The sequence below is a fragment of the Dioscorea cayenensis genome, chromosome 19 (assembly GCF_009730915.1).
Source record: "Dioscorea cayenensis subsp. rotundata cultivar TDr96_F1 chromosome 19, TDr96_F1_v2_PseudoChromosome.rev07_lg8_w22 25.fasta, whole genome shotgun sequence".
NCBI classification, from domain to species: Eukaryota; Viridiplantae; Streptophyta; class Magnoliopsida; order Dioscoreales; family Dioscoreaceae; genus Dioscorea; species Dioscorea cayenensis.
Genome location: NC_052489.1, coordinates 7,514,807 through 7,529,944, shown reverse-complemented (window position 1 = coordinate 7,529,944; position 15,138 = coordinate 7,514,807). Strand labels below are relative to the sequence as shown.

The 15,138-nt window shown below is 36.0% G+C and overlaps 1 protein-coding gene across 1 annotated transcript; it reads left to right on the top strand.

Moving 5' to 3' along the window:
* Positions 1-2,872: 2,872 nt before the first annotated feature.
* On the top strand, positions 2,873-11,393 carry LOC120249424. Its single transcript, XM_039257922.1, has 2 exons — positions 2,873-3,015; positions 7,859-11,393. Exon 2 carries the CDS (start codon positions 7,976-7,978, stop codon positions 10,928-10,930), a length of 2,955 nt encoding a protein of 984 aa, XP_039113856.1. The 5' UTR covers positions 2,873-3,015; positions 7,859-7,975; the 3' UTR covers positions 10,931-11,393.
* Positions 11,394-15,138: the final 3,745 nt, after the last annotated feature.

Here is a 15,138-nt window from a genome sequence, read left to right as displayed (position 1 = left end):
TCGTCGTCAAATTCCGACGCCTCGTTCGTCCCGGGTGCTTCATTTCTTTGGAGGGACGACGCAGTCGATTGTGAACGTCCTTCCAGTGCCTCAACCCGAGCGACAAGCCAAGGAAACTCGGTCATCAATATCTGGCACGCCTGCATAAGAGTTGCAATGACATCTTCGCCTAGTGCCGTCGGTGGGGCTGCCACGGTCGGTGGGGCTGCCATGGTCGGGCAGGGCTGCCACAATCGGGGGGGTTGTTGCAATCTGGCGGGAATACGTGCGCGTAGTGGGCTGGAAGTAAGAGAACGACGTCGGCCAGCGCAGCGATGAGGCGCTCTCTCATCCCGCCTTCGAGCAAGTGGTTCCGGAGCAATAGCATCCATCCGTTGGTTGGCCCCTAACAAATATTTCTTCTTGACGTTCGCAGGAACCATTTCGAGAAATTAACATATGTAAACCAAACAATTTCGAGTGAAATCATTCGAGTTTAAACTATAAAAAAACTACATTTAAAGCAGTATTAATATATTTAAACATTATAGAATATATTTAAACGAAGAACAAAATATTTAAACCTTTATGAATAAATTTTAAACTGTAAATAATAAAGTTAAATGCTAAATGATATGTTTAAACATTAAAGACTTCTGTTAAACATTGTCCATGATTTATTACCTCTTTTTCCTTCGACGATGACAAAAGTCTGGTTTCTATCGTCAGCTTGCTTCCAGTAAAGTACTTTCGCAGTAGCACGAGCATCCTTGGGATCTTGCCAAAAGCGAACTTTCTTTCCGGTTCGGGTCGACTTGTAAAAACCCGGATGTTAAGCGCGACCGAAAGCAACCCTTAATATACCCCCGTGTTGGTCTTCTTCCCGGCAGCATCTATCTTGCACTCGAGTGGCTGCTTGTGGAATGTCCTCCATAAGCCACTCGTGCGTCGCTGCGCCTCAGCGTATCGCCCCCATGGTGGGTAGATCATCGACATAATCAACGATCTAGTTCGGAACCGAGCATGATGTATTTGGGAAGAGAACTGTACCCATGAGGTACACCATCAGGAGTTTGACAAAATTTTCTTCTTCTCCCCTCTGTCGAACAAGTTGCACAAGAGTGCTCTTGATGGAGTCTCTGTGTCTCTCGTAGGTTTTTGATAAATACCTCTCTTCGAATGCTGAGCGGGTTTTCTTCTTCTGAAACACGACTGCGTCGCCATCGCAACGCAGACCAAGAACGAGGGCCACATCTTGAGGCCTGAAACTCAGCAGGCTTTCCCCCGATCCTGAATTTATTGGTGCGGCCATCGTACCTTTGCAATAGAGAATTAAGAAGGGCCTTCTCTTGGAATATAGCTTCCAGCTCAGTGAATACTGCAAACGGTGTCCTTCGGATGATCTCCTAGTGTCGAGGGGTCATATGATCTTTCAATTCAGCTAAGGTCTCCACTACAGGTGTCAAATAGCATCGCCCATTAACTAGGTTGACCGCCATAATCACAAGCCTGCGACAATAACAACACATTCAACAAGCAGTATTCACAAATGTTTAAGCGGAAATATAAGGTTTTAAACAGTAACATATCAATTCTTAAACAGAGATATCAGTTGTTAAACAGAGACCTAGTTTCTTAAACATAGACAACAATACTTAAACAGAGACAAAAATATTTAAACGGTAACCTCTCATTTATTAAACGTAGACCTTATTTGTAAAACTGCAATCATATCAAATGAAAGGGGAAACGTACATTATAAATATTACACAAATCATAACAATCGAAAAAACTATTTCGATAGTGTATACAGACGAAAATGTAAAACAAAACAAAACCCTAGCCGAGAAATTGCCCTGCAGACTAACAAAACCCCAGCTGAGAAATCCCCCTGCAGACTTCAATATCTTCCAACAAAAACAGAACCACAAAACAAAACCGAAAAATCTTTCTTTGTAACAGAATAGTTAACATAAAACCATACTCAATACCTTAGATTGCAAACTGATGAAATGCCAAATACTTGTGTGGGACTTCTCCTTCGAGATACCGGTGGAAAGGGAAAAGCTGAAATTACAAAGAATGTGCCGGTAGAGACAACTTCGGAAATGAAAAAGTTGAAGACGCGAGTTGAGAAAAAACTCTATGTATACGGCTCCAGTAAATTCGTCTCTTGGGGTTACCCTACGGAAAACCCCCCACTTCCTCTCAAACCACCGAAATGGCTGCAGGCACGACTCCCCATGCAAGGTATTTTTGTCCATAAAATTTGAAAATCACTCCGTTGACATCCGTTATATGCTTTGGGGGTTTGAAAAACATAGAGTTTAAAAAAAAAGGGGTTTTTAGAGATTGCAAAATTAATGGGGTGTTTTTGGTAATATTGCAAACTTAGGGGGTTTTTTTGACAATTTCCACTTTTTTTTTTTATTTTTTATTTTGGCCCTCCTATATATTTTTTATTTGATTTATTTTCTCTCTCCTTTTTTTATTCAAAGTCTATATAAACAATACCAAAAATTATAATACAAGAAATCTTTCAAAATCCCACTTCGGTTTTCAATCACTTTGAAAAATTCTGTCACTTAAAAACCAAATTTTGTCTGATATTGATATTTATTTATCATACTGTACTATACATATAAATAAAAATAAATAAATATACAGAATTAAAGATGGGAGTGTATACTGGCTGCACAGGTCATTGCGACCGGGCCAGCCCGTGGTGCGACCCGTCGCCTCCGAGCCCAACGCCGCTCACGCGTGGCGCACGTGCCACTGGTCCATGAATAAAATAAAAGCTAGAAAGAGACCTTCTTCTCTGCGAGAGAGAGAGAGAGAGAGAGAGAACAAAGACAAACGTCGTGTTTCCATAGGGGGGGGGGGTGGGAGTTTCAGCTCTCTAGAAAACGAGGGTTCTCACAGCCGAGATGGAGATGGAGATGGAGATGGAGATGGCGATGGAGATGTCAGAGTTCTTCTTCGCTGATTAATCTGCGGGTTTCTTCTCCAAATCCGACTCCAATACCTCTTTCGGTGAATCCCTTGCTCCTCCCTTGTTTCCAGTATCTCAGATTTGTTTTCCATTTTTTTAGAAATTTTTGCGCAACTAGACCATTCCGCTTGGATTTTAATTCCGAATGTTGCGTTTGATTCTTTGTTTGGCTTGGGAAGGTGATTGAGTTGGGGATTTGTGGGATTGTTGTTGCTTGGTGTCAATTGAATGTGTTTTGTGTTTTTTATGATTTGATTGGAGTTTGGTTTTGAGGGTTGTAATTCGCTTTTGGTGGTTTTTCTCAAATTAGGCGGGTTTTTTTTTGTTCTCTCTTTCGTGTTTTTTAATCAAGCGTGCCTGTTGATATGCAATTTGATAGATTAGGTTGGTTTTAGTGGCAGGAATTTGGTGACTTTTTTACCTTTTTATGTTGCCAATTTAATTATTCGGAGTTTAGATTTGATTCTGTCGACTTGAATAGTTTTTAGTTTTTATTTTTCTTTTTCTTTTTTCCTTTTCGCCTTGTTGGAATTTTTGGGGCTCAATTTGATTAGACTTGATGAGCTTTATTTCCTGGTGGTTGAAGTAGCTTCCAGAGGATTTCAGACGTGGTTATCAAATTTATCGCTGCGGCTTATCTTCTTTTTTTCCCGCTTTTACTGTTTATACAAGGATTGGACTCTTTTTTTTTTTCTTTTTTTTATGATAATAGATTCTCCCTTGATATACTATGTTGACAATGACTGGGTAAAATGTCATTATGATGATATCTATTTGCTGCTATTTATTTATTAATTTTGTACCAAATTGTATATGTACTTAATATTGCCTTGAATCTGGTGGGATGCGGCTGAGGCTTCTGATAATATAAACTATTTACAGTACAGCGTTCCATTATATATTAATCCTCATCATTTATCAAGGGATGCTAATGCACTCAGAATATTTCTTGCTTTATCCTTTCTTGATTTTGTGCTTTGCTTTTTAAAGAAAGGACGTTTGGGAGAATTTTTGCAGATGTTTTTGGTTACAAGTAAGATAAAAAAAGCATTAAATTTGAGAGATGGTTTAAATATTGATGTAATGCACATCTTATCTAGCCTTAAATGCTATTCTATGCATATATTCTCAACCAAACAAAGAATGAGAACTACCCCTTTTCATCCCTCTAAGGAATCAGGAAAAAGGTTAGATAAACTAGACCTTCATTTCTTTCATTTTAAATTGATTAAGCCAATGATATATTGAAAATAATACTTTGTAGATTGTCCTTTTGGCTTTATTCTTAAGAACATTATCAGTTATAGATAGTGCATATGGTAATACCTAAAAAAAGCGAAAAAAGCGAACAGGAAAAACAACAATTGCCAGATATTAGCCTTTGTGCATGATATCACTGATTGAAGTCTTGCCCGTATTGACATTTTGATTAATTTTAAAAATGTAACATGATGTTCACCTTATTTTGATTTTAAAGATGGTGAGCATCACAGGTATTAGAAATTGTTATTTTACACAAATTAATTTTACATTATTGAGCAATTTGAAAAACTGTGCACCTTGACTAGCTTTCATTTTATCATTTCATTTTTTTAGTGTAGCTCTATTATCGCTATAGGCAATACTGGTGATTCTATCACTTTCTAATTGTAGCTTCGCTTGGATTTCTCAAGGCATCTTTTGTTGTGTTTAGCATAACAAATGTATTAGCTTCTGAACTTCTCCATTTTGAGAGTTAAGAGCAATACTGGATCAGTACCTTGGTGGCCAATATACTTACGTCGTAGTTGACTCAAACTAATTGTAGGTGATCATACGCTAGTTATCTTCCATAAATTTTGTACAATTATCACCTTGTAAATTCAGGGACATAAATTTGATCACCGTTTCGGTGGGAGGTCTTAACTGGAAGCAGGCATTATATTCAGTGAACCTTGCATGGAAATTGCTGCACGTGGCTGGTCACATAATATTGTCCATGAGACCTTTTTTTGATCATATCTAGGCGGATCTTCAAATTACTTGTTCATGTTACAAAGCATAACATTTATGGGCCTCATGGATGATATATCATCCGTCAGTTTTGTATTGAAATGGATTTATATGGAGAATTGTTCTCAGGCAAAAAGTTTGGGGATAGGCATACATTCTTTTAGACTTTAGTCATACAAATGACACCTGGATTCACCTCCTGATAATTGTGATGCTATAAAAATTGTCTTGAGGTCCAGACGCATAAAATTTCCATGCAAGTAGGTTTCTGAGTCCTGCAACTCTAGCTGTGTCTGTACCTTTCATTGTACGTGGGTGAGAATTATGGATGTCATGTGGCTTTCTGAAGTGGCAAAGTTACCTTTTTAAAATAATTTCTCAAATGGTCAATGTGTTGACATAGAAGACTGCATTTTGTGCAGAATGACCAAAATGTATGGTTAAGTATTTTTTTATTATGCAGGAATAATTTTTCTAAAAAGTCTAAAGAATTAAACTAAAATTTCAAAACAAAATGACATACCTTTTATTCATCCTAATTCTATTAGCTAACTACCTTGGTAGTGGAACAAGGAGACACTGGACTTAGCTGCTGTGGCAAGCTTGTTCCATAGAGCTAGGAATGTCCTCAGAATAGTGTCAAAATCCTTGGGCCACTGTCTAGGCCAGCAAGATATAATATTTTGTTGAACCCCATTTCTCTCCATTTCACATCTTTGCTTGTCAGCACAGCTCTTCAATGTTTTAGGGATTGAATCATTGAAATTTCCCATAATTAAATTTGCTGGGGAATATGTTCATAAAATTCTTAATTTCTTTTTCTATCATATTTTTGGAAAAATTTAAGCAGGATTTTTCAAGCTTTGGTTGCATTTTCAGTATCTATATTTGTTGATATTTGTTAGACCTTGACTTGTATTTCCACATAATTAAAAGTTGAGCAAGTAATGATGTGCAATGAAGTCAATTGCCAAATTCATTGTAAATTCCTTGTTTAACTCGAAAGTCTTCCTTTTCCTTTTCTATTAATTTTTGACTTGATAGATGGAGGTCAAATTATTTTTTGAGCAAAACTATATCATCCTTTATTTCAAAGGTTGATCATGGTAATTTTTTGATGATCACTTCAGTTGATCTTGATGCTTATTACATGACAATGCACATATCTTTAAGAATTTAGGTTTATTTATTTATTTTACATTATTTAATTCTTCGTCTTTTATTCGACTCTATATAATTAACAGTGAATGCACAGCCTGATTCTTTATTAATTATAAAAATATCCATCTCCTTTTTTATATATAGAGAGAACAAACTTGATAAAATAGCATACCCATCAACTTTGCTTTATTTCTTAGAGTTGGAAAGATGGTGATACTGCATGATAAATATTACAAAATAATGTTCATGAAACTACCAAATGAAATCACTAGTTAAGCAATGCCTCTACAGTAAAACATCCATTACTTCACATTGAAAGGGCATGAAGTAGCATATATGTTGCTGTTGCCTTATTCTGAATGGTAACATCATCATGATTGCAGACTTTATACACTTACTCCATTGTGATGACAGCTTTCCTTCCTGTGACAATCCATTTGAATTTATTCTCAAATTTGGTAACTTGAAATAGGCCATTGGTGCGTGAGATGTCTAGACTAGAAGACAATTATTCAAGCTGAAGTTGGTGGTGACTGAAATGTTCTCGCATGTTAAAAATGGTGGTTCCGCAGATATGGTTAGAAAGCCTTTAATTAGTAAATAGAGGGCGAGGAAGAAGGGTTGGTTGGTGAGGAATTGTCATAGAAGTTGTGTTAGATGTGAAATTTTGGTGATAAACAATATTATATGTCACATCTAGAGGGCAGAGGCCACCTCATTCCATCTTGTAGAATGCACAGACATATGGCCCATACATAAGGAGGAATATTACTTTATGTAATGTAGAAAATACAATTTTTTTTCTAAAAGTGTAGATGAATTACTTAGATATTGAAATGTTAAGTTGTTTTATTATTTTTGTAAAAGTTATTATAACCTAATTTGTGATTAAGTTCAGATATTTCAGATATTTTCACTTAAAATCTCTTATGAGGTGTATGATCCATACCTCATGCAGATGCTTTATGTGTTTTGGAACATTTTCCATGGTAGTACGGCAATTGAGGTAGTTGTTTTGATGTGCCTTTTATGTCAATGAACTTTAGTGGGTTGCCTTAATTTTTGCAATTAGAAATTCACTTATACAAAACACCTCTTATTGCTTAATATAAAGAAATCATGTGTATGAATTATATTGTGCCGGATTTATTAATGATATATCTAGATATAACCTTTGTAGTGTTGTATACTATTTCATTAAGTTTCATGTTGATTTTCTTCAGATGTCCTTGCAAGTAATTAATCTCCCAATTTTTTAATTTGCTTGACTTTGTCTTTTTCTTCTAATTTCTCATTATTCTCCTTATTTAAATGAAGCTAATTAGGCCAATATTTTATTAACTATCTTAAAACAAATAACCTACTTAAAACTTGTAACTTTTGTATTTTGAGATCTGTACCTTTCTTGATAAGAACTTATTTTTTCCGACCTCTGAATTTATGTGTTGTTTTCAACGAACTAAAATTTTCTAAAATGAGCTATGATAGAATGATAAATGTTCATTATTTTCAGTCACTTGGTTTGTGCATTTCATATGAAACAGCTAAATGGTAGGGTTCTTAAACCTGTAATGAAATCTGAAATCTTTTTCTGGATCCTGGTGGAGATTGGTAGTTCTGTAGATTTTTGCTAACATGGTAAACTTTACAAGCTTTTTTTGACTTACTACTGCTAGAAAACAGTAAGAAATGATCATATTTGAGTGTATACTTATATCTTATATGTTGCAGATACACAGCAGACCGCTAGTTACGTTGAAAAGTTATTTGTTGGAGGTTTGGAATCACAACACCTGAGGGTACCTGCATGATTAAAGCTTCTGGTCCTCATCTACTGTGTTTCCCAACATGACGCTTGAAGATTTCTTTACTCTTACTGAAATGAAGAATGGGCTGGCAACTTCTGCTAGGGTTGAGGAGCTGATTTCTATGATGCAAAAACAGGTTGATAATGTTACCAGTAATACTGGGGATGCAGCAAGGCAGTGGTCTATTGTTGCGGGCACCTTAGCTGCAACAGATAACAAGGACTGCCTTCATCATTTTGTTCAGTTAAATGGTGTCATTCTACTCAATCGATGGCTTCAGGAAGCTATTAAGTGCTCCGATGAGGCTGGTGACAGTTCAGTTGAAGAATTAGTTAATGCATTGCTTGGCTCACTTGAAAGACTTCCAATTGACAATGAAAAGTCAATTGCCTCTGGAATTAATATAACTGTTGAACGCCTGCTTTGTCACAAAACCTGTAACATCCAGGAAAGGGCAAAAGTTTTGTTGGATCAGTGGAACTGTGCTAGGGTTTATGATGCAAAATGCCAAATTACAGATACTGGTGATGCACCCTCAGCCGATGATGCAACTAAAGGTTGTGTTATGCACCAAACAAGTCCAGAAGGAAATTCTTCATGCAAACCAAAGTTTGAGGATACAGCTTTAGGAATTGTATCACCAGATAATGAACATGGATCTAAATGCTCTAACACTACACAGTTGGATAATGCTGGCACATTAGAAGTTCCCATATCTCATGTGAGCTCACCTGGTGCTGATTTAATTACAATCGATGCAGATGCTGTGTCATCAGACAGGATGGGTTCCTCCCATTTATCTACTTCTTGTATGAATAATCTTGCTAGGACAGGAGAGTCTTCTGTTTGTCCTGCAATAAGTATGGCCTCAACCAGCACATGCAATAATATTGACGGGGGAAGAAAGGTTGACGAATCTAATAGCCAATTGGATGATGGTGTTAATGATGAAAAACAGATTGAGGTGGCTGTTAATGCAAAGGGAGACAAGGAAGGTAGTCATTTGGAAAATTGCAACATTTCATCTTCTGATTTATCTCAGCGGAAGCCTTTGAAGGAATCCAATGACAATTTTGACAGCAAGGAAAGCAGTTCTTGTATACCTAAAGATGCGGTGTCACAGGTAAGTGAGATTGGTGACGATGAATCATTGAAATATACTAGAAATTTTAATGACTGCCAAGGGAAAGAGAATGAAGATCATTCCTTGGACTGTCAAGGCCTCTTTAGTAAAGCAACTATTAATAGAGAGATAGATGTTATAGAAACTAATTGCCAATTAAAGGAAGCTTTCAGTAGTAAAGATGACACTGTAAAAGTTGATGGTACATACAACTTGAAGGTAAATGGTGTAGATCTAAAAGCAGTGGAGGCCAAGCTAAGAGGTGTGACTGATCGGCCATCAGATTTGGAACTTGAATGCGGTGAAATTGATGCTGTGGACGTTGCACAACAGGATGCAAGAAAGGTAGAACATGAAGTTTCCAATTACAGAGAACCATCCAGCAGATCTCCTGAAATCAGTTCTGAAAAGATTGAGGCGAACACTTTTGATTCTTTGGAAAGTAAGGAGGGTCAGCCACCAATCAAAGAGCAAGAGGTAAATGGACAGGCCATTGGAAACAATGTTTCTGAGAGACCATCGTCTCCAATGGAAGATGGTTTAAAAGTTTCTGAAGATCTTGTCTTTGATCCTAAGAAGGAAGATATGGCATCATTGAAGTCAGTAGCAATGGACAAAAAGCCGGCTGGTGAGGTTGCTGTCTGTAGGCTTGACTTTGATCTCAATGCAGATGTTGCTGATGAGGAAAATGATTGTTCAATGTACCCGTCAAATAAAAGTTCAGTCATTTTGTCTGCACCTAAAGCTGTCGTTGCTTCTTCAAAAGGAACCTCTGGTCTGCCTGTTCCTAGGCTCCAGTTTGAAGGAGAAATGGGGTGGAGGGGTTCTGCTGCTACTAGTGCTTTCCGTCCCACATCTTCTCAAAAAACTCCAGATAGTTCTTCTGGTTCAAAGCAGAAACCAGTTTTCCTTGGTATTGACTTGAACATGACAAGTGAGGATGGTGAAGCAGCCAATACAACATCAGTTAAACAGCTGCCACACTCAGGTTTTCCATCTGCTGATTCTTCTATTGAAGTCAGTTCAAGAAGATCAGAGAAGTTAAACCTGGATTTAAACCGCCTAGGAGATGAAGAAATTTCACCATATTCTTCATTGAACTGGAGGCCTCTTCACAAGATAGCAGATCGAAGCATGTCTCCGTCATCATCATCTTCTTCCAGAGTTCCATCAACGAGGGACTTTGATCTGAATGACAACCTATCTTTATTGGGTGTGGTCGGCTCTCAAAACCTCAACAGATCATCTCTCAATACTTCTGGTACATATGACAGCTCTAAAACAGAAGATCCTTGCATCACCATCATGGGTTCAAGAATGACTGTGGAAAGGAAGAGTTATGCTGACCAACCATCCCCGTCCCATCAGGCATTTCTTGGTGGCGGTGTAAATATTGGGACCAACATGGCTGCTAGAACAATGATGCCATATCACATGCCAGCCACTGCCTATGGCTATAATACAATTGGAATGGAGACAGCCATGCCGATTCCTTCTGCACTTTATGGACTTCACTGCACTCCATACCTGGTAGACTCCAGTGGGGTCAAAGTCATACCCCAGTTGCTTAGGACATCGGAACAGAATACCTCTACTTCTGGTGCATTTCATCTTGGTGTAGGCAGTGATCGGCCGGGCTGGAATATGCCTGAGGCTTCTGAACCTGCTTTGGATTTGAACTTTGCCATGACACCTATGGAGAGTGCAAGTAGGCAACCAGGTAGTCTGAAACAATTCTTTGGTTTTCTCGAAGAGCAGGCAACCACTTCACAACCTGAGAGTTCAGGAATGTCTCTCAAGCGGAAAGAACCTGACTCTGGCTGGGATTCTCACCCATTCTCTTATAAACAGGTGAAATCATCATGGCTATAGGTAGTTTCTCCTCACTTGAGGTGCATTTTTGTTTCGGTATTTCATTATATAGTATATTTTCCAAGGCCTTTGGGTTTCATTAGCTGCCATGGCTGACTTAGAAAAGGATTGTTGTCCCCAATTCAATGCATATCAGAATTGTTATAAATTGAATAAGGCTCATTACAGATAACATTGTGATATATTGCCAAATATGGCTCCCACAAAGATAGGCATGGCTTCTTCTGTTTCATTGTAGAGGCAATTTGCATCTGGCATCTGTAAATTTTCCTGCAAACATGATAACTAAAAGAACTGATCCAAGTTTGATAGTGCTATATAATGCTCTTTTCATGATCATCTTCAGAAAGGAATTGGTCTGAGGAATGTGGTGATTTTGCTGGAAGCATCTGTAATAAATCTAGCTTCTTTACGATTTTTTTTTTATTTTTTGCCCATTTATGGTGATTGATCTTATCATTCAGTTCCCTGCTTTTTTTTTTTATTTATTGTACTGCGTTGTATGACATCTTTTTTCAAATATATTGTCGGACTTTTGTTAGATTTAGATGGGAATTGTTGGAGCGAATGTGCCTTTAAAAATGGCAGAATCAAAATATTGTGTTGAACAGGGAACAGGTTGGTGTAACTGTGGAGTATTATGGCGATCCGGTTTTGCCTTGTATTTTATGTCTTTTCGAGAGCATAGACTTTTTCAGAAAATATTTACAGTTCAATATTTTATTTTTTTATTTTTTAACCATTGAATATTTTTTTTTATATGATCCCACATATTAAGCATTACTTTCTTCCAATCGTTTTGGCATTCCGAGTAAGATAACCTCACTTGGAAGTGTTTCACTCCACCAAATTTTTAATTAATTAATTTACTTATTTCCAGGATTTGAGGATTTTACCGTGAGAATGACATCATTTTAGTTGTATTTTATAAAAAAAAAAATCATTTCAATCTCTAAAACAGTAATTTTGTTCAAAGTATCCATGCCCAGACTTGCCATTGAATACACCCATGACGGATTAACCTGTAAATTAAATAGGTTACACTATATAATTGGAAACTGATCTTGTGCCTCTATTTCGCTAGATAGACAGAAAAATTTGTGCATTAATTAAAAGGCTGGATTATTTGCCAACGACCTTGGGCCTCATTTGCAGTACACTGGTCGCCAATGTAGCCTCCTCACCGAGAGTGAGAGTTCGATTCTCTGACGGCGATATTTCCCTGAGTTTTGAATAGCTGGTTGCAGATAGGTGGTTCCAGGTCTACGTGAGCTGCCCCATCTCCATTTATTCCACGAAGCTCAGTGACGCCTGCCGGGTTTTTAGTGGGTTCGTCCCACTCCTCTTTCCTTAAAAAAAGGTTGGATTATTTGATTGAAAACAAATTAGTTATTTCAATTCAGCGGTGGCAGTTAATTTCGCTATTTTTCAACCGTAGCATCTTAAAAAATTTATAAAGTTATATATATATATATATATATATATATGTTATACGTTGAATACGGTCAGTAATATATATTTTAAAATTTTAATCATTTACACATTTACATATTTATTTGTCATTTGTGAGATTAATGTTAATGCATTTTTTTATTATTCGGTCTCATCAGGATAGTATGCTAATCTTTTGATTGAAAAATATGGATTACCTAAGCCAATTTGAGCTGATATAGCTAAATCAATTTCATACCTAGTTATTTGAATTTGTTTTAAAAAAAAATTATCAAAATTGTTGTACCTTGGATTTAATAAATACAAATTTAAATATCAGCAAATGTATATATATATGGCATTTCAAAGGCTACTTCATAAAACAAATGTATTTCCCAAAATATTTTCTTACAAAAAATCACACTTGAAAATTAAAGATTATTTTTTTATTTAATAATTTCTTTTCATTTATATGAACAATATTGTCTGAGGTTTTCTATTAAATAAAATATATATTCCAAACTAAAGTCTTATCTACACCAGATACCACACGTCCATAATTTGGGATAACATTAACTATGTTTACCAGATTCAATTAAAAACCTAAATATAACCCTTAATCAAGATTAAAAATACTCATTATTAATAAATATTAATTATTCATTAAATATATATAATTTTAATCACCAAAAAAAATCTGTTAATAATAATTAAATAAATAAATGTAAGTTTGAAAAACTTGGCAAAATAGGGGGAATGACATGAGTCGGAATTGACCTTACCCGGACTGGCCTGCACTATAGCAAGTTCGATTGCCGGTTGAACACATAACCAGTGGGTTGACCAGCTGGTCATCCAAGTTGGTCAAACATACCAGGTTGACCTGGGCAACCTGATGAGTTGGATTTTTTATAATTTATTTAAAAAATTTATAAAAATCCTAATTTGCTTCACATACAGTATGAACCATGACAACTATGGAATACTTTTGATGCTCTAGCCAACTGCCCTAACACTATTTAGTGATTAGGGCTGGTGGTGGGGATTTGGGAAAAGAGGGCTGATCAAGTGATTTCAGTCAAGCGACTTATACTGGAATAATGAAACAAGAGACTTGAGGAAAATAATATATACAAGGAAAATAATATAATATATATATAGATGATGACTATAGAATGACTAGAATTTATACCAAATTATTTATATTGAAAAATATTATTATACAAAACAGCATAATTTCAATGTTGTGTAACAGCATAAACATGTTAATTTAAAACCATAATCCTTTTGACAACTATTTTGTATATATAATTTTTTAAAGGAATCCCTGAAATCTTGTGGATTTCTAAACATATTACTAACAAAAAATTAATAATAGTGATTAGCAAGATTCGAACTTAAGATACCAATATTCTTATAACACCATTATCCACCCAACAATAGATTTGTGATTGATATTATTTTCACTGAAAGATATAAAGGATAAATGAGCATCATATTATTCACATTTACTCCTAAAGGGAAAAAAATACATAGCACCTATAAAAAGTCATAGTCAACCTAATTTATTTGTTATTATTTTACATTTTTTCATTATTTTTTAAAGTATATTATGTATTTCTCTTTAAAATAAATAAATAAATTGTAGGCGATAGGGATGGCAATGAGTCGGGTCAGGTGCAGGTTTTACCATACATGTACCCGTATCCATACCTGCTACCCCACTAGTATACCTGAACCCGACTGGTTTTAAAAACCCCAACCCACACCCACACCCGACGGGTAATCGGGTACCCGTGGGTAAACCCGCCCCGTCCCCATATTAAAAAAATTAATAAAAAATATATTTTTTATAGAAAAATAATTTAAAAGTAATTATAATTTTTTTATAAAATAAAATAAAACTATTGTAAAATTACAAGACTAAATAAAGAGAAAAAAATAAAAAAACCCTAAATTGTTAAGTTGTAGAGCATATTAGTATATATATATATATATTATATAAATATTTTAGTAATTTTAATTTTTGGTCAGGTATTAAAATTCTCATACCCGCACCCGCACCCGCACCCATTTCATACAAGTCTGGTTTTACCCGAACCCGACCCGAAATCCGGTCAAATCGGGTTTTACCCGTCAAACTCAGATTGGGTCGGATCGGGTAGGATCGGGTTTGAATATTATTGCCATCCCTAGTAGGTGACCCATGAACCTATGGGTTTCGGTCCAGCCCATTGGTTCAAAGATGTGCCCCAAGTCAGGTCCTAGTCACCCTAAGATGGCCTGTGACCTGCCAAGTCTGCCAGCACTGGCTACCAACCTCATATCTAGCCAAACAAAATTCAAAATTTATTCAAACATATTAATTTATTTGAAAAATTATTGACCGTTAATTATTATCTCTAGTAAATTCTGGTTCAGGCTTACCTGCACACTTCTAAAGGGGCAAGCTAAAGGATCAAATTCCAGGTATTTTCCGTATATTTTAATTTATCTAGTTATATTTAAAATTTAAATATGGTTGTACATGTCATGAATAGATCTATACATATATACAGCTTAAGTTTAAGCACAAAACAAAGACAAAACCATCAGAGATGGACTAAAATAGAAATAAAGATGCAAAGCCAAATAGGCTAACAAAACATGAGCCTACTCTATTACATTGAATTTGGTATTACAGAGTTCTGAATATTGATACCCGCCTCTGTTTAATTATTTACTAGATAAATCTACTTATCATCCCATCCTGCAGCGAAATATTTCAAATCCTAATA